The sequence below is a fragment of the Sinohyriopsis cumingii genome, chromosome 3 (assembly GCF_028554795.1).
Source record: "Sinohyriopsis cumingii isolate HCF-2022 chromosome 3, ASM2855479v2, whole genome shotgun sequence".
Lineage (NCBI taxonomy): Eukaryota > Metazoa > Mollusca > Bivalvia > Unionida > Unionidae > Sinohyriopsis > Sinohyriopsis cumingii.
The window spans coordinates 28,389,400-28,414,938 of record NC_142963.1 but is presented as its reverse complement, the minus strand read 5'-3'; the positions used below and the strand labels follow the sequence as shown (position 1 = coordinate 28,414,938).

Here is a 25,539-nt window from a genome sequence, read left to right as displayed (position 1 = left end):
AATATTGTTCACTGAAGAGTATTCAAGATGGTTTCAACACTGTACATTTGAAACATAGAAATGGTCTTACCTAGAATTCCACGAAATTTATTTTGGACAGTAGAGCATCAGTCCCGCTGAGGAATTCTTTTCTTTTTATAGAATGCTCAGCCAGAATCAGACTAAAACAGGAGGGGAGGAGGAAGATACAAGACATGAGGAGAGCTAAAGGTTTGTGTTTTACCTAAAAGTTTGTAGGGGGTATTGAGGTCCAATTTATCTGGTGCTGAAGTGATAGGGTAGCAACCTGTGCATTCAGAAAAGACAGTATTTCAATTCATAACGTTGCCCATTTTACTTATGTACCGATATTTTGTGCTTCTGATTTTACAACATATTAGTCTTATTTTAACTTCTGCTTCTCTCTGACAGTATTTATAGCAATTGGTTTTTGATATATAACATTTGATGGAATATTCCTAAAAGAAATTGCTCACAAATATAGCAAAATAAAACTCTTTGAGGCAATATTGGCTGTTAGAGCTGTGTAAATGTTAGTACATTTACAGGGTACTCATTGATCTTAGGGAAACTGTATTAAATGTGTACAAACCTTAACTGCTTTGTTGTAGGTTGATGCTTGCACGACGGGCATGCAAAATTATTTTTTAAGTGGTCCAAGTGTACAAGTATTTTGCAAGCCAGATCTCTTTGAAGCTGTAACTTGTTGTCAGTGAGTCATAGTTGCATTTTGGAATTATAAATAAGCCAAACTACATAGATATATAGATAGGAAAATAGGAAAATTAACAACAAAACTGTAAAATATACTTGTGTTATTGAGTGGAATATGTCACAAATAAATTTACTTATTTGCTCTAATTGAATTCAATGAAATCCATAATGCATGACATTTTAAATCTATTTATATGATAAATCCATGAACTCAATTATAGGTCACATAGTGGTATAAAAATAGTTAAGAATGATCTGATTCACAATATCCCAGAAAATGTTAATTCTACTCATCTCACAAAATAAACTATTAAAGTCAAGTCCACAATTTTTAAAAAAATTCATCGTATCCTATTAATGTCACTTCTTAATGTCATCTAGTACAAAGTCAAAGAATTCATCTTCACTGTCTGATAAAGTTCTGAAATCCTTCATCGTTGTTTAGTAAATCATCCTGGTCTGATTGCCATAACATGGTTAGATTCCTTTTCCTTGGCCTCATTGTCATATGCAGGTGTGTTTGTAGAGACTGAACTTGGGCTCTGTAGGTAACACTTTGATCATTCAGTTTGTGAAATCTTTTTAAGGTTGCAATTGAATATGTGTCATTTGTGCAGCATGATCAGATAACCATCCTCTTCTATTTGCCACTGAGCAAGTTGTTACTCGCGGCTCAATCAAAGGGTTGTCATTTGGGAAAACAAGCTAAGAGATTATGGTCAAGCATTTACTGGAAGAGGCAGAATACTACATGGCACTGAAGACACATGTATTAAATTCACAGCTTGAGCAGAAGGATTGTCAACATGAAAACAAAGTGGGTGCTACATTTAGAAGCCATGGGCTTATGGGTACCCAATGGTTCATTTTACTACCCTGGTTATTATCAACAAGTGAGTACCTGGGTATCTGTTCACAGTTCTATCTGCTGTACAGTAGATGGAGTTTCATACAATAACATGAAAGAGCATATTAGAGTTGTACAAAGGCATCTTATTTAATGGTCAGCTTATAATACCATAAGTCAGCATAATTTTATGTCCTGATCTTTGTTATTCAGAATACCTGTAAACCTTTTGTTAAATATATACCACTTTTATTGTCTTAATAATATATTGAAATAACGGGAATTTCTTTTAAAAACAAAAACTTTGAATTAGGAGAACCAGCACTGAGTGTAAAGTAGTATAATGTAAAATAAAAATAATTTTTGATGGTTTCTAGAAAACTTTTTAACTACAGTACTTCTGTGATAATAAATATATCCAAATAACTGATATTTAGACTCAGACTGCTAAACTTTTTCAAAGAAAATGATTGCCTTGTATAAACATTAGAGTTGTCAGTTTACAAGGGACTGTCAACAGAAGCTTTTAGTGCAAAAGCTTTAGGAAAAGCACAAATGATAACACCTTGTTCCAGAACATTTGTATTGCCTTTCATTCATCAGTCAGGAATAGCAACAATTAAAGATTTCTGCAGCTGGTTGATCTGATTTTGTTTTGAACAGTACACATTTTTAGTCATCTTTATCACAAAAATGGTGATATTTGATCAGCCTTGTCAATAAATCATTTTATACAGAAACATCTGCAGCTTTATTTTTCAAAATTTATCCAGATTAAACTTGTACCTGGTTTGGTGTGAAACTATTTGTATTTATGTGTATTAAATCTTGGATTCTTTATATGTGGAAAGCATGCTATTTCATGTAAAAGTATTAAGAACAAATAATTTCTCAAATGTAGAGCTTAAAATCTGGAGGAATTTTTATTGTTAAAATTGTGATATTCCTCTCAGACCATGGTCTTTCAGGATATTGTCAGATCTATTATGTTCAATCCCATGCATTCTACACAGAAGTGCTTCTGTTGTACGTTTTAATTGGCATCACTTTTGAAACACAGTTTTCCAATGATTTTGTGTCAACCATGGCAGGCACACACAAATCCAATTAGAGCATGTGAAGCTACTCCAACCCAAGATAACAGTACCATTACATTGGAGGAAATTTTTTGGACAAGTCAATTGTCCACAATGCCACCAACAGTATTCTCCATTGTGATTGCCTAGTTTTGTGGTAGTCAGAAGAATTGTTAAGCAATGGTTTGATTGTGGCTAGTTATATTGCAACAAAGAATGAATAAGCTTGCTGTTGGAGAAGAACCCTGTTACAGTAGAGCAGAAGAACAGGCTTGTTGTCTTTATGGTATAAACCATTTGCTAGTTGCAAAATATGTCAGTTTCCTCTTATCAGAACACTTTTTTGTAACTGGCTAAGAGGCAAAACCATGCATTTTGGAGGAACTTGCTAACTGCTTGTGGTACTTTTGGACTGTTGCTTGTAGAATGCTGAAGTCAGCCTTTGTAATCTGTTAACTTGCTGAGGATTGTGGTGTCTTCAGTTATCAAACCAGAGTCTCTACTGTATCTGTACTGATATAACCATTTTGAGACGTGTATTTGTATCATTGACACCTTAATGAAACACTATTAATTTACATGCACCTAATTGATCCTAATATGAAAATTAAAAAAATAAGTGATAATCCATGCTTGACAGAAGGTTTTCTGAAGCGGGTGTTCTCTTTTGAGATGATTTATGTCCATGCCATATGCACAACTAAACAACTTGTCACTTCTAACTTAACTCAAGCAAGTATAGAAGGCAACAGTCTACATACATGTACATCCAAATAAGTGAACAGTTGTAGAGTCCAATGAATTTTAAAATTAGAAAGTACCTCAGCAGGTTAACACTAAAATAACCTGTTAACTGTACTTAAATGAGAAGACCAGCTGGAGCACATAAAATGACTTAACTTAAAGATTTCCTTTTCTTTCTTGTTACAAGTCATTATTTTTCTTTGTAATAAATTTTAGATATGTTTTGAAAAAATGTATTCAATGCATGATATCATGTAATAGCCCACTGGGCTACCTGAATTTAATCTGATGGTAGCCCAGATCCAGCATTTTATTAGCTACTGGTCTGGGGGCAAACTTTGACCATGAATAGAAAGCTCACCTCCTAAGAAAAACAAAGATTTCTCTGTAATTTGTCAATTTAGAAGAGAGGAATCATACTGACATCCTTTCATTCATATTGTGTGCATTCTACTTGAGAACTTCCAAACTGTTCCATTGAACCAGAGCTGAACACAGTTTGTCTCTAACCAGTGGTTGCTGGCACCAGTCAAAACTGGTTCATTAGCCATGCATAAAATGTCACACTGTATGCTTTGCATTCAATATTTTTTACAGTGGAATCAAAGGAGAAGTCACTGTTTGCTAAAAACATTCCTCCAAATATCCAAGAAGAAACGTTGAAAGCAGAATTTCCTGGATGTACAAATGTAGTAATACCCAAAAATTCAGAGGGAATTAGCATTGGGTAAGTTTTATGTGATACTTTCTTTCGTTTGTTTAGTATTACATAAAAGCTTGACACGGGTAACATTTCAAGCTTCATTACACATCTTCATGTGTTGCTCAGCTTATCGCATGTTAATGATTTACATAACTTCTTCCAGGAAATATCAACCGGGTCAAGAAGAAGATTCTGTTATCTTGTTCACATGGACTAGTCACCTAATTTTTATCCTTGTCCATATACACAAGTTCTCATGTACATGTGTAGAACCTGTTGAGACGAGGAAAGGATTTATTCACTATAGATTGTCAAGATGAATAGAGACCTGGTGATAATAGTTCCTCTAAGATCTGACCGATTACTTAAGGAAAGGTAGCTACATTTACATCTTGATTGTATCCTATCTTACCTGGGTCAGCTTTTATATGGCCTCCCGTAATGCCAGATTTTTCTAGGCTGAAATACCTTGTCTTGTCGTTAAGGAAAAAGTCCCTTTGGAGAAAAAAAGCCTATTGGGAATTAATTTGTTTATTTAGGTATGATGTACTTTTTGATGAAATATTTTTCATTCTTGTACCTTGTGATTTTTTGCATTGTGTCTTATTTGGATAAAGGACCTCATGGATTTTAAGCTCAACATTCTGGAACTCAAGTCTTAAAACAAATAGAACACATACACAACAAGAACAACAAACAGGAGTATGGTACATAAAGTTAAAAACACGGTCTAGGAAAATGGTTCTGGAACAAAATATTTGAAACATGAGAATACAGTTTGTGATCCAGTTTAAATGTCCTGGTTGATGCTAAAGGGTAGTAGTAGGAGTAGCTTTCACTGCTACTGAAAATCACCACCTCAGTATAAATTAATGTATTGCCATATGTCTGTCAAGCCCTAAGACAAGCGGATACATATGGACCTCTGGCCATTGCTATTGTTGGCAATGCTTCATGTAATATGAAGGCACATTGGAAACTTTTTAAACATTCAGGCCTGATATCCATCACATTGTCAACTGTCACTACATAATGCACACAAAATTCATACCGTCATAACACTTCAACCATTTTGTTGAAATTTTCCTTATACACTAAACAATTAGCACTTATTTGAAACAGAATTCTTCAGTTTTCTAATATATGTTACACTGATGATTATTTCATTCAGTAAATACAGGCTGATGATAGCACTGATGATTTCCATCAATAAATACAGGCTGATGATAGCAATGATGATTTCATTCAGTAAATGCTGGCTGATGATAGTGGTGATTTCCATCAGTAAATACTGGCTGATAATGGAATGATGATTTCATTGAAGAAGTACCGGCTGATGATAGCAATGATTTCATTCAGTAAATACTGGCTGACGATAGTAGTGATAGTAAAAATGTTTGAAAGCAGATAGTTTAGTGTATCTGGAGCACTAAGTGTTCCTGGAAGTACCACTTAGTTGATTTGAGCCCAGAAATGATGTAGGATACATGCCAGATAAAAATAAATGGCCTGCTTGTCCACCCTTCCCCAATCAATATTCTTTCAGATGTTTAAATGGATAATTCCAAGTCTGTGAATTATTTAAGGCTATTTTTAATGAGGATTTATTATATTTGATTGTAGAACAGACAAATTTTTATACAGATCGGAGCATAAATACAGCAGACTAGAAAGATAACAGACCCATGAGAAAATGGAAGCCTGGGACCTGATAATTCAAAACTATTTTGTTTTTGCATTGGTTATTGCCATGGGTTTGGTACATAAATCTGATACTGTTTCCTGCTGGGCTGCTGAAGATGTGACATTAATGCCATGCTTTTAAAAAAAAAAAATTTCTTACTATTCTAAGCAGTGTACACCATCAGACAATGAGTATGCTGAATGTGACCCTATGGAAGATCCTCACAATGATTAAAAATACATACATTTATCATGGTCGATACCTGCCCTTGGAAATGTCTATTTGAAATTCTTAGTTTATGACTGTGCTACACCAAACAAGTTTGACATGAAATTGTTTCAGGTGTGCTAGGTAAGCAGTGGATATTGCATTGGCTGCCATATTTACAAGGGTAAACCAGGCAGAGACCTTGACAGTTGATGTGAAGGACTAGAATTAAAATTTGATGAGTAAAGTCAAGCAACTAAAATTATGATTGCTTTGCTCAGTAAGTGTCTTTTAAATAAAGGACATAGTCTGATAACAAACTTGGTTTGCTAACACATGTATGTGTTGAATCCTTGTTGCATAGGTATTGAAGGTTAAGAAAAAACTGAACCAGGGCAAGATTTTTTTTTTTTTGTAGAAAGGACAATATGGTAAAATATGATTAATGCATTGTAAATATGATCAAGATTTTTCATGAAGCATACGTAGCAGTCATCAATACCATAAATTTGGGAACAGATGCACATGTAATGAAGCCCACGTGTTATGGATTGTGTAAAATAAACATTAGAGGGGTAGATTTAAGTGACCAATTTAACCAATACAGTTCTGTACTAAGGAGATGCAAGAAATGGTGGACACTATTCTGATACCTGTTGCTATTTCCAGGATGGAAACTAGCCTTGACCGTATGATGAAAATTCATCCTGGTGACATTCTGGAAGATTCCAGAAGCCTACTCTATGACCCAGTGCATGACCAGTAGTCATATTTTTTCCATATCTTGTCTTAATGGTTGAAAAATTTATGCTCTATGAAAAATTTAATTAGCTTTGCATTTGTTAGCATGAATTGGGAAGTTTTATTACATGTGTCATAATTATTTAGTGTGTTTGCCCTGGTAAGGATTCCTGCAGTCATGGAAATCCTGGAAAAGTTTTATAATGACAGAAAAGCATTTCAGGGGCCTTGAAAAGTTTTGAAATTTTCATAAGACATTCAGAGTTATGGAAAAGTCATGGAATTTGGTTATTTTGCATTATTGTCACATTTTCATTTGCCAACACAACCGTTTTATCAGCCTAACTTTGATAATTGATTTTTTAGAGTAGGTTCCCCATAAACTTAACAGATTACATCAAGGGATCTTACTGCCATTCAAATTCATTGCATTCATGACATGCAAAAGAGACAGACCTATCCAATAGGATGACGTATGCCTAAAGCCAGCTGTAAAATGTTTTTGTGTTAAAAATGTGTGTTAGGTAAGTATTACAGGTCGTACATTTAAGTAGAAGATACTCTTGAAATTGTTGAACAGTTCTTGGAAAAGTCATGGAATTACATTTTTTATAGATTGCTGGAACCCTGCTCAGTCCAAATGTGATTATAACTGGAATTAAGCTCACTTGAGAGTTCTTTATGTTTATGGTTATGGATTTTGCTGACCTTGCCATCACGCTACTTCACCCTCATGACTACCATGTTAGAGTAACTTTTTATTGTGTATTATTTCAATTAAGTTCATTTGTCTTTTGTTTTTCCAGTCTTTGGGTACATATTAGTTCCCCAATCCCTACTGATCAAGTTTGTTGCCTGTCTTGCCTTAATTTTGTTGAGATGCGAATCTCTAAAATGTACATTGTGTTCAATGTTTTTTTGCATAGTTCTACTTTCAGATGGGGTCTCAAAAACTTGCAGATTCTACTGTGTGTTTATCATTCGCATCCCTTATATTTTTTATTTTAATTTACAGGATCTTATTCCCTTTTAAGCCAGTCAGTTTACCTTGATGGTTGTTTGCTTTCTTCACCTACAATACCATGCAAATGAAGTATTCCTGGTATCTTTTGGATTAAAACTTCAGTTGTTATTGTTTTGATTCATATTAACAGATTCGGCTCTGATCCCGTCTGTAGGCGTGATGAGGCTGTACCCTACTTCTGAGCTCTGCAGCATCAAGGTCATTTAAGATACACCAACGTGGGTGGTATTACAAAAAAGCAGACAGATATAACTCTAAAATGATACCAAATAATCTGGAAGTTCTAGTTACACTGCAAAATACGGAGAGGAAAACCTCATTTTTTGGACTCTTTTGACTTTTGTCTGGATTTTAGACCTTTTGGCCTCAGATCTAAGGCAGACCAGTCTTAACTGCACACAGACAGGTGATTGTTTGCAAAAACTAGGATAAGGTGGGCATTTGGAATAAATTGCGGTCTCCATACGAACATGATGGGTCCATTAAGCAAAAAAAAAAAAAAGAACTCCAACTTTTACCCTTTTGCTCATACGCAAGCAAAATAACCAACGGAAAATGATGTTTCTAATACAACTAGGCATTTGTCTCATGGAAAATCTGTTGAAAGCCAATGTATTATGATGTATTCAGAAATAGCCCCCCAAATGTCTTTCCTACGCACATTTCAGGCAAAAACGACAAAAACCTCTGGGGCCAAATGAGTTAAATAGAGACTCACTGGGCAGATGAAGTATTGCCTATTTTAATTTGCATTCAGTCTAGTTTTCCATGCAAATTCTTATATGTTATTTTTTGTTAAGACCTGATTTGTTGTTGCTTTCAAAGTTTTTGTTTACAGCAATGTTTGAAAGTCAGTGTGTTGCTAAGTGTGGGCATAACAAGCCCCTGGGGTTCACATCCTATTTGCTTGGCATGTACCAGTTGTGTAAGGACCGATGGCTGTCCTTTTTATTGTCTGCTGTCAGATGAGGTCTGGGAACTCACTGAATACAGATGTACATACAAAGGGATAAATAAAAGCATCATCATCCTCTTCAGAATTTTCCATTGAGTATCACCAAAGGATTGCTTTAATCTCATTACAGACACTTGGGGTGAATAGGGCTACTCCCAAGGATAGTTGGCCAGGAATCCATCACTGCACCAGAAGCCACACAGTAAAAGAAGAGCAATGATCAGAGGAAGGCTCTTCCTGTTTATGAGTCACCTGACCAATCAATGGCAGGTGACCAGTCTTTATCAACCAGTTATCAGTCTTTTAGTAGTGGTCATTAGGGCTCCCTCTGTGTGGAGATAGGGATCAGGTTACACTACTTCACTTGGATTATGTGTTATTAGGATTTTTAACGTAGCTTTTCACAATTTTTCAGTCATATTGCTACAATATCTGTAGTATGGCTGTTTATAGTGATGTATAGCACTGGGGCATCATGCCGCACCCAGTCACATTATCTTGACACCAGGCTGACCAGTCCTAACACTAACCTCTTAATTCTGAGCTCCAAGCAAGGCAGCTGTTAGTACCATTTTTGTAAGTCTTTGGTTTGACTCAGCCAGGGTTAGAACCCATGACCTCCCGCTTCTGAGGTGGATGCCCTAACCACTATGCCACAGAGTGGTCTACCCACTAGGAAGTAAGCAATAAGGTACCAGACATAGGAAAGGGATCAGATGAACATTTCTACCTTCCCTGTTATCTTAGTCATTTTGGGATGGGGGGGGGTCATCCAATGCAGGGGAGTGATTGGTTCTTCCCTTGTATGCATCCATGGGCTTCAGGCCTTTTGCTTATATGATCGAGGTCCTGTTCTAGTGCAAGGACTGGCTTTGTGGAGATTAAGCAGGGGGTGGGTAGGCCCTTCTCTTGCAATTGACCCCAAAAGATTGAGAGGGGCTTTGGTTCTTCTGCAGGGATAGTCTTCTAGTTCTGTGTGAGGAGTTACAGAAGGAGGTTCCTCTTACCTCCAAATCTTCTGCCAGACAGAGGGACCCTGTACCAAAGAGTCATGCTTAACAGGAGCAAAAGCAGGATGATGATGTATTGTTTGTCCTGGTGGAGTCTAATGAGTTTGACTCAGAACAGGATATGGTTGCACCCCTTCCCTTTCTGTCCTCTTTTTCTTACCATCTTTTGATGGGCTGGTTAATGAAGTTTACTTTCTTCTGCCCTAGAATTTGTGTCCCAAGTTTTCAGGTTTGGAGAACACAAACATTTTCTCCAGTTTGGAGAAACTCTCATGGGGAAATCTCCTACAAACATCTCTTGTTTCCCTGTCTGACCATGGTTTAAGAGCTTCCTGTTGTAGTCAGAAGCTCACTTGGCAGTATAGAGGGTTGTCTGTCTCTTCCCTCCCCCCACAACCATCTGTGTTAAGACCTCAGGTATCTACTTAAAGCTATATGGTTCACACTTCTGCCTGGCTCCTTAACCTTCCACTCTAGATGTTAGGTCATTTCAGATTGGCATTTCCTGAGGGACTTGTGCAGACTTCGATCAAGACACTGAAAGCCTTAAAGTTAAAGGCCAGGGCACTGGTGACCACAGCCTCACATATTGATCTTTTCTCCATGTCCATGACTTTCAAACTTCCAAGGTCATACTGGAGCACAGCAACAACCTTTTGAAGGCAGAGGATGAGACCCTCTTTGGATATCTCATTGCCACTCGTTTTTCAGGACCTAAGACATCAACAGCACCGGTCCCTCACATCCACTCGTTTGCCACCATTACCAGCTGGAAAGCAGGTTCAACCTGACCATTCCTAGGGGCCATTGGCCAAGTTCTTCAAAGGCATGCAGCTCCATTGCAAAAACCAACCCTAATTCACACTGCCTCCTAGACAATTGTGCAATATGAGAGGTTGCCAAAGAGGCTAAGGGAGGAAGTTTGATTTTGTTGGATAAATCTGGACCAGTTTCTGGCTGAAGTTCAGATGCAAACACACCGAACCAAAATTATATCTGTTTGCAGATGTACCTCATGCAGAATGTGGTTTGTAACTGGATCTGGAATGACTGATTCTTCAAAGTTTATGGTCACAGAAAAATACTTTCCACCACATGAACAATTTGGAAATGAGGAAAGTGTTATTAGCCCTTTGGGGTGCATCAACAAAACAGCAAGTCACTGTGTAATGGTCTCAGACAACATGATTCTGATGGGTGCATACCTCAGGAGACAGGGAGGCATGCATGCACCTTCTCTTGGCATGAAGGTTTGAACCCTCCTTAATAGGGCAACCTTAAAAGGGATTACCCTCCAAGTTGGCAGAAAGAATATATTGACTGACAGTCATTCAAGGAAGGGGAAGATAGTCTTCATGCTATGGTCTCTACACTATACAGCAGATTCCCCATTTTTATTTCCACACTCTTGAGTGCCTGAGCAGTGGATGCTTTCAATATGAAGTTGGATTGTCTGTTAGCTTACTTCTTCCCACCCTTCAGGATAATCCCACAAGTACTTAAGAAAGTAAGGACATCCACTGCTCATCTCATAATCATAGTATCCAAAGTGGCCAAAGTAAATGCCATCTTACATCATAAAGGTGAGTATATCCTTGTTTTCTTTTCTGTTTCAGCTTCCCACTGATCTCTGCAATAGCAACAGGTTTTGTGTTGCTGATATAAAAAGTTGGGGGTTGGGTAAAACCAATTTTAATGATGCAATACTCACCAGTTGCTGTTGTAAAGTTATCCTTTTCACACACTGCACAGATGTCCCACTAATGGTCTTTGTCTGCCAGAAAATCACCCTATAGGTGGATGAATTCTTGACATTGAGACAAAATGAGTTTCCATCCCAGAAAGGATAGCTATGCATTAGCAACAGATAAGTATTGCATCATTAAAATCAGTTTCCCCCTCATCCCCACAACAAACTTCTACATTTTCAGCAACTGAATGTATTCATTGTAAATACATATCAGTTGTATCTGAAATTCTCACATATGCATGACAAAATAAGCTGCTGTGGTTTCCATGTTTCATTATTGAGGACATTGGATCAGGACACAGATGTGACTAACTTCTAAATCATCACAGTGACCATCTTGAACATCTGTTGGTAGTTATTGATAGATAGATGGTGATGTGACATGGGGTTCTCACTAAAAGACTCCTAATAAGATCTAGTTGCTCCTAAACAAAAACGGAGCCAATCTAACATCGGATATGGCCGGCCACCACAGCAGCCATCTTGTATTGTTACTTTTCCTGAATGGGAAGTTATATCACCATGAAATTTTCATTAGACAACATCTGTTATCTGATTGTCTTGAATGAAAAAAATGTCCAATCTAATATTGATATGGCCGCTTGCAGTTTTATTATTAGCCCACCCAGATGGAAAGTTATATAAGCATTTGGTTAAGCACTAGAATTGTTATAATGTCTACTTCATGAAAATGATGTTGATCAGACATCCAGTATGGCTACTGTGGCAGCCATCTTGAAAATCTTGTTATTGCATCTCTTAAAATGAAAGTCATGTTGATGTGGGGAAGACTAAGTATGATATCTAGTTTGTCCTGAATGAAAATGGTGCCAGTCTGATGTCTAATATAGCTGCCAAGATAAACTGTCTTAAAATTTGCAATTAAATCTTCTAAATGGATGGTCTTATCAAGATGAGGCTTTTGCAAAAAGTCTTTGGATAGTGTCTGGTTTTTGTTTAGTCCTAGTTAGTTAGTCCTTAATTGGTGCTAGTCACAGCTGCTAAATATCTTGTCACTACTCCCCCTGAATGGATGATGATTATGATACGTTTTCACCACAACACTTATGATAAAGTCTGATTTGGAGTAAATGAAAATCGTGGCAAGCTGATGTCCACTATGTGCATCACAGTAGCTGATTTGAAAACATCACTAAAGAAAGTCAGATAGTTTCAATACTGGACAGTTACAAGGAAGAAATGGTCTTATCTTGAATTCCTGGAAATTCTTTAGGCCCAGTAGAGCATTAGTCCCTTTTAGGGTCTCTTGTATTATACTTTATTTGCCCTTCATGCAGCACATTTTGCAAAATATGAAGTAATCATTTCCTTGAAATAGTATTTGTGCTGTTGTGTATTTATTGACATACTGAATGTACTCAGTTATAAGTTCAGTCCAACTTCAGACAACAAAAACATGTTCTGCTGTCACATAATACACAGGCAGATCAAGGTCTTTGATGTTTGTTTTACTAAATAGTCCTACCAACCTGCATAGATTCAGATCTGTGGCACATGTGACAGCTTATGTTGGTCTGTGCATGTTTGCAGTTGTATATGACTAAGAAGTGAGTATATATGATAAGTTTTTAAATGGCTTGTTTTCACAAATATTGTACGCCATACTGTGGCATAACATTTAAGACCTCGCAATCCTTACAATTTTGCTGTGTTTACGGAAATGACTTAAAATTCGGTTCCTAGTTTCATCTTAGATTCATTGCAGTTGCCATGGAACCAGGCTGTTTTTACAGGAGTACTTTAGAAGCTTTAAACTGCATGTATTTTATGATGCATAATTTCTAAATGATCAAGCTCTTGCTTATTTCTTAATGGCATCCAGTCATGACATAAGAGACAGTACACCTATTAAAAATTGAACAGGACAGAAGAATAAAAGAGAATATTCAGAACATTGGAGAAATTAGCAGGAAGGACAACAATTATATTCAGTGGACATGTTGATATATGTATGTCACGTGGCGTGAAAAATGATTGCTGTCACCAATGCACAGGTGAAATTTAATTTTTTTTAAAGGATTACATGAAGTTGAGAAATAGTAAGAAGCCATTGAGCTACATATGGTTTAAAACTGCAGTTTGTAAAACTGTACTGGAGGAAATTGGGGTTCAAGTATGCTTAACAAATTTTTTAGTTGAACACAGTGTTTACTATCACTGCATTAGTCTTGAATCACACTTCTGGACTTTTATATTACATGTTTTCTGGACTTTTATATTACATGTTTTCTGGACTTTTATATTACATGTTTTCTGGACTTTTATTTTACATGTTTTCTGGACTTTTATATTACATGTTTTCTGGACTTTCATATGTGTTTTCTGGACTTTTATATTACATGTTTTCTGGACTTTCATATTATGTGTTTTCTGGACTTTTATATTACATGTTTTCTGGACTTTTATATTATGTGTTTTCTGGACTTTTATATTTCATGTTTTCTGGATTTTTATATTATGTGTTTTCTGGACTTTTATATTACATGTTTTCCAGCATGACAATAGCAGCCTGTGATATTTTGTTAAACCTTACTGAAAACTGATGTGCCATTTCAAAAAGATAAGTAGTTGTACCATGGAAAACTGAAAACTGCAATATTTTGTTAAATAAAATTACAGACACTTGATCAATACACTATGGACTGAGTTACTTTACATATAATCACTTTAATAATTAAAATCTATTGAGCACTCATTTTGAGATGCATAATTATTTTACATTCATCTCAAGATTATTTTTGGTGCTTCTTAAGATCCGTCATGGACTTGTTACACCAAATCTCACAACTTTGAATGATAGTTCCCCCATATCTTTCCCAATGCCCAAACCACCTCTCCTTTCTGGCTCATGATGTAGGGCTCAAAACTCAAACTCTTGTACATTATATGTCCTCTTGCAACAAATACATGTATAAAGTTTGGTCAGAAAGTATCAACAGATGTATTTGTGGTTGCTGTTCATATATATTTTATTTTGACCCTACCTTCTATTGCCCTTAAAGGGATCCCAAGAGTTTTAAAAGTTTACCATATGGTCGTTTGTTACCAATTGTGTTAAATTTGCACTTTGCAGTTTAGGAAGAGAAAGAGTTACAGACAGGTATGACATACATCTATAATTATTACATTTCCATTTAATCTTATGATATTTCTTTCGTTTGATACTGATGTTTCATGACATATATTTATTACATTCCCATTTAATCTTGCATGACTGTTCTGGTATTTGATAGAGATGTTTCATCTGTGATTCTGTATTGCACACCTCAACTTTCCATATTACACGCCCAGTCTAGAACTTCTTTTAGAACTTGAAATCTTAATTAAGAGTCCAATTATAAAATACTGGGAATGATTTATTGCTACACTTTTTAAATTAAATTTTTTAAAGAAATGCTGTCATAATGGGTGAAAATGGCACTTGTGCCACTGGAGATAATGGGATAAGTAGCAACAAGCAGTTTATGAGCTTTTCACAGTATCTACTGCCAAGAAATTAACATGAAACACAGAAAGACCAAGTACTTTGCCACTGAAATCTTGTATTGAAAGTTGTAAAAATCCAGACAAAGTAAGAACAACTTTGCAAGTCATGTCAAGATAAACAGATCATTATTATGGGATAGTACAATACTTGAATTTCACATGAGTTTGCTAATTGCCACAAAGTGCATATTGGTGCAACAACCTTAAACAAAAGGTCTTTGAAACCAAAGAACAATACCTTCTTAATTGTGGACTTGTTGATCTGGTTCCCAGCTACAGAAAGGATAACACAGATGAGACATGAGAATATAAATTATCTAAAATTCCAAACTTGCCCAATATCCATTTCATCTTCAATTTCAATAATATGGTCTATGGAATTTCTTTTTAATATGTTTTATTTGAAAGAGCAAATTAAATTAGAGGAGCATTCAGTTTGTCTATTAATATTACTGCAGAATTGAATTTGTTTAGTAAATTTGAGGATGAAACTGACAAACATTTGCAACATAAAGTAGACATATCACAGAGAGTGGCAGTTGTTTTGATTGCAAAGTTAGAAGAACTGCATCTTGTTATGGTGTTGTTGAGTCTATTTCATAACTGGGGTACTCATAGGAAAGTGTATGTTGGCTTACATTTTAAGACATCTTGAGCCTGCTCATATAGACAATAAAGGCAAGAAACAAAACAATATTGTTTAGAATTTTCTTGTTAAAAAATATCCAAATGAATATTAAAATCTGATCCACAGGTTAGAAAAAGACTTTTGGTGAAATTTGCCCTGAAAGTTGCTTAAAAAAGAAGTAAAGTGTATTCAATAAGTAGTATGTAAGAAAAATGAACTCTTACTGGTCCTAAACTAGTATTCCATTTGACAAGTAAGAAAAAAATCCACTTGCCTGTGACTATAGTTTAAATCCATTCATATGGTTAATGCATCATTTAAAAAAATTAAAAGAAAAAGAGCAGATCAATATATCTGCAATGCAGACAGACTGATGATGCACCTTCACAATATCAATCTAGACATAGCCCCGGTTATGTACGTACTGATGATGCACCTTCACAATATCTATCTAGGCATAGCCCCTGTTATGTACGTCCTGATGATGCACCTTCACAATATCAATCAAAACATAGCCCCGGTTATGTACGTACTGATGATGCACCTTCACAATATCAATCTAGACATAGCCCCGGTTATGTACGTACTGATGATGCACCTTCACAATATCTATCTAGACATAGCCCCAGTTATGTACGTACTGATGATGCACCTTCACAATATCAATCTAGACATAGCCCAGGTTATGTACGTACTGATGATGCACCTTCACAATATCTATCTAGACATAGCCCCGGTTATGTACGTACTGATGATGCACCTTCACAGTATCAATCTAGACATAGTCCCGGTTATGTACGTACTGATGATGCACCTTCACAGTATCTATCTAGACATAGCCCCGGTTATGTACATGGAGATTTTTCAGAGGGTCACACAATATCTTTCATAAAATACCAAATGTCTAATTCATATTTTAAAGTTTGCATTAAAATAATTTAAAAGAATGTGTAAATTAAAAGTGACAAAAGCCACACAAGTGCTTTGTTCCATATCAGGGGAGTTAACTTGTTTGATAAGGCATAGGAACATGCACCTGGGCCTGATTGCCATGACATATTCCTATGATGTGTCAAACTAATTCTTTCTGCCAATTTGGAACAAAACATGTATAGTGTTGTCTATATATGTATCTTTTTTTAAATGTAAAGAAAGCTAATGTTGCTGGTAAAGATATTTATTCAAATAATGTAAATATTCATCGTATAGAATGAGAGTTTAACTTTTATAATTATGAATTGGTTAACACAGATGACTCCTATAATTAATTCTCAATGTTCATAAACAGAAGTTGTACTAAAATGTTTGTAATTCAGTAGAAATGGTAGAAAAAGGTGGTGTTAGTGTTGACAGCTGGTTTCAAGTGCAATGCTGATCTGTACTGTTATTATGAGAACAAATTAAAGTTTTTTGTTTCCTTTTTTCTGTACTGTTGCTGCTTGTTAGTGTTGCTTCTATTTTCTTCCATTTTCTCCACTTCAGATATTATGTACAATGGATGTCATTTTCAATTAACATACTGTACTAATATATAATGTGTACCTAACTGCTGACAACATTGACCCACCATGCAATAATGTACAAACTATACTAGTATATGTGTACCGAACTGCTGACAACATTAACCCACCATTGCAATAATATACAAACTGTACTAGTATATAATGTGTACCTAACTGCTGACAACATTGACCCACCATTGCAATAATGTACAAACTGTACTAGTATATGTGTACCGAACTGCTGACAACATTGACCCACCATTTCAATAATGTACAAACTGTACTAGTATATGTGTACCGAACTGCTGACAACATTGACCCACCATTGCAATAATGTACAAACTGTACTAGCATATAATGTGTACCTAACTGCTGACGGCATTGACCCACTATTGCAATAATGTACAAACTACATGTATATAATGTGTACCTAACTGCTGACAACATTGACCCACCATTGCAATAATGTACAGACTACATGTATATAATGTGTACCTATCTGCTGACAACATTGACCCACCATTGCAATAATGTACAGACTGTACTAGTATATAATGTGTACCTAACTGCTGACAACATTGACCCACCATTGCAATAATGTACAGACTGTACTAGTATATGTGTACCGAACTGCTGACAACATTGACCCACCATTGCAATAATGTACAAACTGTACTAGCATATAATGTGTACCTAACTGCTGACGGCATTGACCCACTATTGCAATAATGTACAAACTACATGTATATAATGTGTACCTAACTGCTGACAACATTGACCCACCATTGCAATAATGTACAGACTACATGTATATAATGTGTACCTAACTGCTGACAACATTGACCCACCATTGCAATAATGTACAATTAGATCAGGGTCTAAATTGTTTGTAGGAAATGCAAAGTAAAATGAACACTTCACACCAAGATTGCTTGTGGATATTCTCAGTAAAACAGTGTAGACGTGTCTGTGCATATTGACATCACATATCTGAGAATACTGTTTGTAGGATATTCTTGTAAAACAGTATAGACCAAGATTGCTTGTGCATACTGCAGTCACAGATATGTGTTTACACTGCTTGTGGATATTCTAAGTAGAACAGTGTAGATGTGTGTGTTTGTGCATACTTCCATCACAGATCTGGGTCTGTACTGTTTGTTGGATATTCTTGTAGAACTGTATAGACCAAGATTGCTTGTGCATACTGCAGTCACAGATATGTGTCTAAACTGCTTGTGGATATTTTAAGTAGAACAGTGTAGACGTGTGTGTTTGTGCATACTGCCATCACAGATCTGGGTCTTTACTGTTTGTTGGATGTTCTTGTTGAACTGTATAGACCAAGATTGCTTGTGCATACTGCAGTCACAGATATGTGTCTATACCTATACTGCTTGTGGATATTCTAAGTAGAACAGTGTAGACGTGTGTGTTTGTGCATACTGCCATCACAGATCTGGGTCTTTACTGTTTGTTGGATGTTCTTGTTGAACTGTATAGACCAAGATTGCTTGTGCATACTGCAGTCACAGATATGTGTCTATACCTATACTGCTTGTGGATATTCTAAGTAGAACAGTGTAGACGTGTGTGTTTGTGCATACTGCCATCACAGATCTGGGTCTTTACTGTTTGTTGGATATTCTTGTAGAACTGTATAGACCAAGATTGCTTGTGAATACTGCATTCACAGATCTGTGTCTATACTGCTTGTGGATATTCTAAGTAGAACAATGTAGATGTGTGTTTGTGTGTACTCTCATCACAGATCTGGGTCTGTATTGTTTGTTGGATATTATTAGTAGAACAGAGTAGACAGATGTGTTCATACATACTCCCATCACATACCTGGGTCTGTACTGTTTGTTGGATATTCTTAGTAGAAAAGTGTAGACAGATATGTTTGTGCATACTCCCATCACAGACCTGTGTCTATACTGTTTGTTGGATATTCTTAGTAGAACAGTGTAGACAGATGTGTTTGTGCATACTCCCATCACAGTTCTGGGTCTATAATGCTTGTGGATGTTCTAAGTAAAACTTTGTAGACAAAGATGTGCTTATGCATACTGACACCAACAGTCTTTGTCTATACTGTTCGTAGGAAATTCTAAGTAGAACAGCATAGACAAAGATGTGTTTGTGCATAGTGCCATCACCTATCTGGGTCTCTGCTGTTCAGTTTCATTTATACTGGATCTACACTGTTAAGTCATATGTACATTATACCTTCATGGAATGCAATTTCTTACAGGTTTGCTGTCCTGGAATTTGAAACCGTAGAGGAATTAACAAAGTGTTTAGAGACTCATGATCTGAAAGACATTCAGAACCACAAGATCCGTTTGAGCAAAATTGCTCTCGATGGAACACCAGGTAAGTGGGAGATGTTACCATTATTTTCATCCTTTGTTTAAATGAAGAGCTAATTTCATGGATTGCCATGGCAAAAAACCACAGTTTTTTAAAATAAATATTTTACATGTTTTTCCTGCCCCTATCTCCACTTGTCCTGACTATGACCAAGGATTTATAACCAGAAATCATAACAAACATTGTGTCTTCTTTCATCATTTGACTGGCTGTCGGTTTAAACTCATTTGCATGTTTTAGCTTAAACTCTGAATTTACTACCTCAAGGCTAAAACTCAGATGGGCTTACATGGCATGCAGCAAAAGAAGATGCTTATCACCACTTACAGTTGGGTCAGCTGTGGTAATCGGAACAACATGAGGCTTTTCTGCTGGAAATCTACCTTAGAAATACTTTCATGGAAATGATACTGAATAACAAGGGAGAACTCTTTAAACAAAGCTGTTGAGATCATTTGCACATTGAAGTAAACACGAGAGAAGAGTACTGTAAAAAAAAAAAGCATTACAATACTTAAATGGAATTATTTGCATAAGTGAAGTAAAGGGAAGTTTTCTAGCACGTTTATGCTTGCTTTTCCAGAAAGAAACTTCAAGCCTGCTGAGTTTTATATTTTAAGCTGGACTCTGTCTGGAGATCCCTCCATTATAAAAATTGTCTTCTTAATTGTATCAAAAGCTATACATAAATTCATAGCTGCCAACTCTCTCAAATTTGGTGTGAATTTCATGACTTTTTCAACGATTCATGGATTCATGCTGCAAGCCAAAAATTCACGAATTCTCCAATCCTCAATTATTTTAAATCTTTAATAAAATAACCGATTTCCCGTTAAGCGCTAGTCATGATATTCGCAGTTGCCGAAACAGTCCGGTACTGCTGGTCGCGATATTAGTAGATCTAGAGCCGATTAGTACAGTTGGCCCAGTAGCAAGCATTTTAGCCTATTTTAATCTATATGTATAAGAGTAGTTTTACAAATGCTTTTGAGAGACACTGGGGCCTAACTGGAATTTTGCTCCATGCATGCGTCACCAACACTGATTTGAGTTACTGTTCAGCATTGCATGTAAGATCTTGAAAATGTCTTCACCACCAAGGAAAAAGAAATGTATTACTCAAAATGTGATGTTTAATTTGGAATATATCACAAATTGGCCGTGCATTCTGCCATTAAACATTGATATTCATCATGCTTTTTGCACTCGGTGTGCCATCGCAGAGACGATGTGAGGAAGCACGCTGGTTGCAAAAAAAACACAAAGAAGTTGGGAAAATTAAGAATTCGCAGATTTCAGCTTTGGAATATTTAAAGCCATCAGCGGAAGACCTGCAAGCTACAAATGCTGAAGCATTATTTGTGAGTTTTCATGTCAAACACAATCTACCTTCATCATCTGGAGACCATGCTAAACATTTGTTCAGACAAATGTTCCCAGACTCGAAAATCGCTTCCAAATTTCCCCGTCGAAGAACCAAAAGTGCTGCAGCTCTTGTGCATTCCTCACAGCAACAGTGACAGCGAAAGAGTATTTTCTCTAGTGAGGAAAATAAGACAGACTTTAGGGCCACCTTAGCTGCAGAAAATTTGTCAGCAATTTTAATCACCAAGATCAACCAGCAGGCAAGAAAATCTGAACTGTTTAGAAAACAAATTTACGTTCAAACAGTTGAGGAAGTTCAAGTCTGCCACAGTATCATGTCTTGATAAATAAACATTTCTGCATATATGTAGTGTTTTAGTTTTATATTGCGAACTTGATATAGTGTAGTGTTGGTGGTCAGAGTGGATGGAGTTATTGTCATGGTATTTTTCACTAATTCATGTCCAAATTCACGACTTTTTATCCCTATTTTCACTAATTATGAACCTGGAAGGTTGGCTGCTATGTAAATTTTGTATGTACAAAGCAAATCACATGACCTATAAATGGGGAACAGTGCTGATTCTGTTCTCCATTTTTCATTGGTTACCTATATTTAGCACTCACTTTTACATCATGAATAATAATCTGTCCCATTCTCTTACTGACATGGTACCAGTAATGCATTTGCTAGTTAAATATATTTGGCAATACCTCTGCAGTTCTTTGACTGTTAAGCTAAGTTATAGGATTAGTGACTTGTATAAGAACTCGATACATTTTTTTCCTGAAAGAAAAGGAGATCATTACATTATATTTATGTAAATTTAGTTTAAAGAGTTTGTAGCCTCTAATTCTGTAGATAGGGAATGGTTGTTTTCTGTTATTATGATACATCCAAAGTACTATTTCTCAAGCTAATTACATATCTGAAGCTAATGTTTTTACTAATTAGTGTAAAAAATGTCTCTTCCTCAACAACTTCATTTGTTTTCAACTTTGAATTTTACAGCATTCAAAAACTAAATTTATTTCAAGGTCCTGAGATACTTATCCCTGCAGGCTTTGATTAAATACAGATTATGCGTTGACTTGGAAGTTTAGCTGAAGGCATAATCAGAATAGCAAGGGCAGAGGTGTATACCACAATTAATCGTAATATACCACCTTAGCATACAGAAATTGGGAAGTTTTTGGAAAAATCATTTGTTGTGAAACCAGGCCCTTTTTTTTAAGCAGAATATGAATCCAGGATGAGTTACCAATATTACAAGTATAAGGAACCAGCCATTTAAGTTTTCTGAATGTGCTTGTTATGTTAAAATATTGGTAAAAAGTATGGATTTGTCAGTGGATGTTAAGTCAGGACAAGTGATTTTTTTTTAAGGAGACTTGTCCTGGGCCTATGTCTAACAATTTCTCTTAGTACCGGAGCATTGGACATTGGTTTGGTTAACATCATAACCTGGACATAAACATTGTTTTATATGAAATATTTTGAGGCAAATAAACACACTATGATATTTTTTAATTTCTTTACATATTTAAAGTACAGGAATATCAGCATTGTTTCAAATTAATCATGGCTAGCAGAGTCAGGTTTTGTAATTTTTTCAAAGTTACCTGGGCCTGTGTCTGAAAACATTTTTCTTTGAGAACTGTGTTTAAAGGTAAAAATTATCCTGATCTCTGTTATTGGCTCATACAGTTGAACTGAATGATTGGCCGGTGTACGGTGACTGCAAGAGCATGAATATCCATGGATATAACACTAGTTCATTTCATATTATTTTTCTTCCCCCACCCACCCCATTCTGAGGGATACTGTTTCCATTGTCATCTAGAAGAAGTGAGATTAGTCACCTTGTCCTTGAACACAACATTCTTATCAGGTGTTGAACTTGTCCGACGATTCTGAGTCTGCTATGTCTACCATGACGCTTTGCTTTATACTGTGCTACAATTTTCATATGGTGTAATATGATGAGGCAAAAATATGGCAAGACTTCAAAATGTAGTTGGAGAATTTATTTTATTTTGCCATGTTTAACTGTATGTAATGTTTCACTAAATGAACACAGCATGGATCCTGATCAACCAGACCTTAAAGTCTTGGCATTTCAATGTCTACTCCGTTCATTCCACTATTATTTCAGAAGAAATAGTTTACCCATTATGGGCTGGTAGAACTGGACCTATTCTGTTCAGTTTTGAATCATGTTATGTATGGCATGAACCGATAGGAGTGCATGTGTGATTTGGATCGTTAATGTAGCTTTAACAATTTTCCATTTATATCACTATGATATCTGCAGTGTGACAGTTTATAGTGATGTCTAGCACTGGGGCATCATGCCGCAGACATGTAGCGTGATGTCCCACCCAGTCATATTATCCTTACACCAGGCCAACCAGTCCTAACACAAGCCTATTAATGCTGAGTTCCTAGTGAAACGGGTACTTGTACGATATTTATAATGTCTTTGGTATGACTCAGCTGGAGCTCGAACCCAAGACCTCCCGCCCTTTGCTGACGTACAGACTGGAGAGGTTTAACAATCAAAGGTCAAGAAGTTTAAGTATCACATCAATCTTATGCTCACTTTAAGGAATTTTGCATAAGAATTCCTTAGGTTCAAATTTCTGTTTAAGGAAAGTAGATGGATGTTGCTCAAGTCCATAATAATTTCTTGGAAGTAAAAATTAGTAGCACAAAATTGTTTTAATAATTTTTATTTTTAATTTTGTTGTTGTTGTTGTGGGGTTTAACGCCATTTTTCAGCACATGATAGGCTATGCATTTAATTTTAATTTTTTGTGAGCAGATGGATCTCAGTGGAAAGGACGTCAACAGAAGGGAAATCAAGGAAAAGGAAATCGAGGGAGAAATCGGCAGCAAAGAGGAAATCAAAGATGGGGAAATCGACGAAGAGGAAATAGGCAAAGAGATGATAGGAGTCATAGTGGAGAACGTAGGAGTCCAAGAAATGACCAGTCTAGAAGACAGTCTGGCTCATACAACAGGGATGTCCCAATGCCACCACCACTAATGGGCGATATTTCAACATGGTCTAGGTATGACAACAGCAGAGGTAATGGAGAATCAGGCTATAATAGGCATGATAAGCGTGGAAGTGGACGTAAGAGATCACGAAGCCCAGATGGAAGGGATCAGAAAAGATTTAGAGGAGAAGGTTCCTATGGTAGAAACGATGATTCAAGACAAAGAGGTAGGCCAAATTCTTGATTTTTTTAATTATCTATACAGGGCTTCCATTAAATTGATATTTTAAGGAGTCCTGAGGACTACCACTATTGAATTTTATTGGGTCCTTACAAGATTTAAAGGGTCCCACTTTATAATTTCTTCAATAAGTTGTGCGTGTGTGTGTGTGTGTGTGTGAGAGAGGGAGAGATATTTGGTGAAAAAAGGAGTTCCACCAGCAAAAATTGCAGTCCTCTTACAGAATCATATTGGGCAAACATGAAGTGGATAAATTTCCATTTTAATGCCATGAATAAAGAGACACTAAACCTTATCAGTTTTACTTATTTTAATTCTTTAAATATTCATGTATTAGAATTTATATCCCATCAGTCAACTTGGGAACATGCTACACAAGGCCATTATTTAGACAGTAATACGTCATGCCCTCCAAAACAAGAATATCATGCGAGGCATCTTAATTACAGAACTGGATGATCGTGTGATTAATTTGAAATGTGATAATGAGCATTCATTTTCTCAATCCTGAATGTTGTATTACATTACTCTCGTATTCTTCTTTGAAAGTTTGTAAAACGATGTTGATTTTTCCTTCTTTCTGATCTGACATGTTTTGAAGTTTGCAAAGAATCCATCTGCTTTAACATTTTTCGTTGTATAACATCCACAAGTCACACCATAAAGTGTCATGATTTTAATCTGGTGCCATTTTCTATATAACCTTACACTGGTCCGCTACCTAATTTTATTATGAATATAATGAATCTGTGAGACTAAGTTCAAACTGATGACACCCGTCTGTTTTCTTGGAAATAAATGGGTCATATACAGTTGCTGTAAAAAGAAAACAATGAGAATTCTTATGCAGCAGTGATGTTTTTAAAGCAGATTCTCAAAATGTATATGCATGGAATTAAAGAGATGATACTAAAAATGATAAACACAACTTTTTACTGAATGTTATTTTTTAATTTACCAAAACAGCATAATCCATATACTGGAGAACATAAAAAATAATTTGTTGAAAAGAAGGCATAATGATTATGAGAAAAGCATAATGGCTGGCATGCATGTGTTTAATCCCCAAAATACTTATTCAGATTTGCAAACAGCATTTTGTCCAAGTCGAAATGTGAAAGCAACAAATGGTAGTAATACCTATTATTGTAGGGTTTATCTTTTAATTTTATTTGAATCCTTAGCGTGTACTGTTTTCAAGATCAGTTGCACTATACTTATTCGGATACACTCAGAAACGAACACAATGCATAATTAATGAGCATGACCTCAACAGATAGCATAGAAAATCCTTGAGACCTCTGTTTCAAGAAACCTCAATTTTTTCTGTAAGCTGGAAATCGACTTGGTCAGTAATTTTTATTGTGTCCTACGGGACCCTTAGGCTGGGGTTTTAATGCATCATTTTTATTTTATTGCATCAGAGATGCCCATTTGTTCATTATCAGAAGCCCTGCTATAT

General features: G+C 36.0%; 1 protein-coding gene across 1 annotated transcript in view; it reads left to right on the top strand.

Moving 5' to 3' along the window:
• The window catches only part of LOC149802599 (uncharacterized), a 91,167-nt gene that overhangs the window by 32,783 nt on the left and 32,845 nt on the right, over window positions 1-25,539 (top strand). The window contains exons 5-8 of the mRNA XM_089951877.1: window positions 142-210; window positions 3,979-4,108; window positions 19,350-19,471; window positions 23,659-24,063. Coding sequence (XP_089808003.1) covers window positions 142-210; window positions 3,979-4,108; window positions 19,350-19,471; window positions 23,659-24,063 — 726 coding nt within the window. The remainder of the gene's footprint in view (window positions 1-141; window positions 211-3,978; window positions 4,109-19,349; window positions 19,472-23,658; window positions 24,064-25,539) is intronic.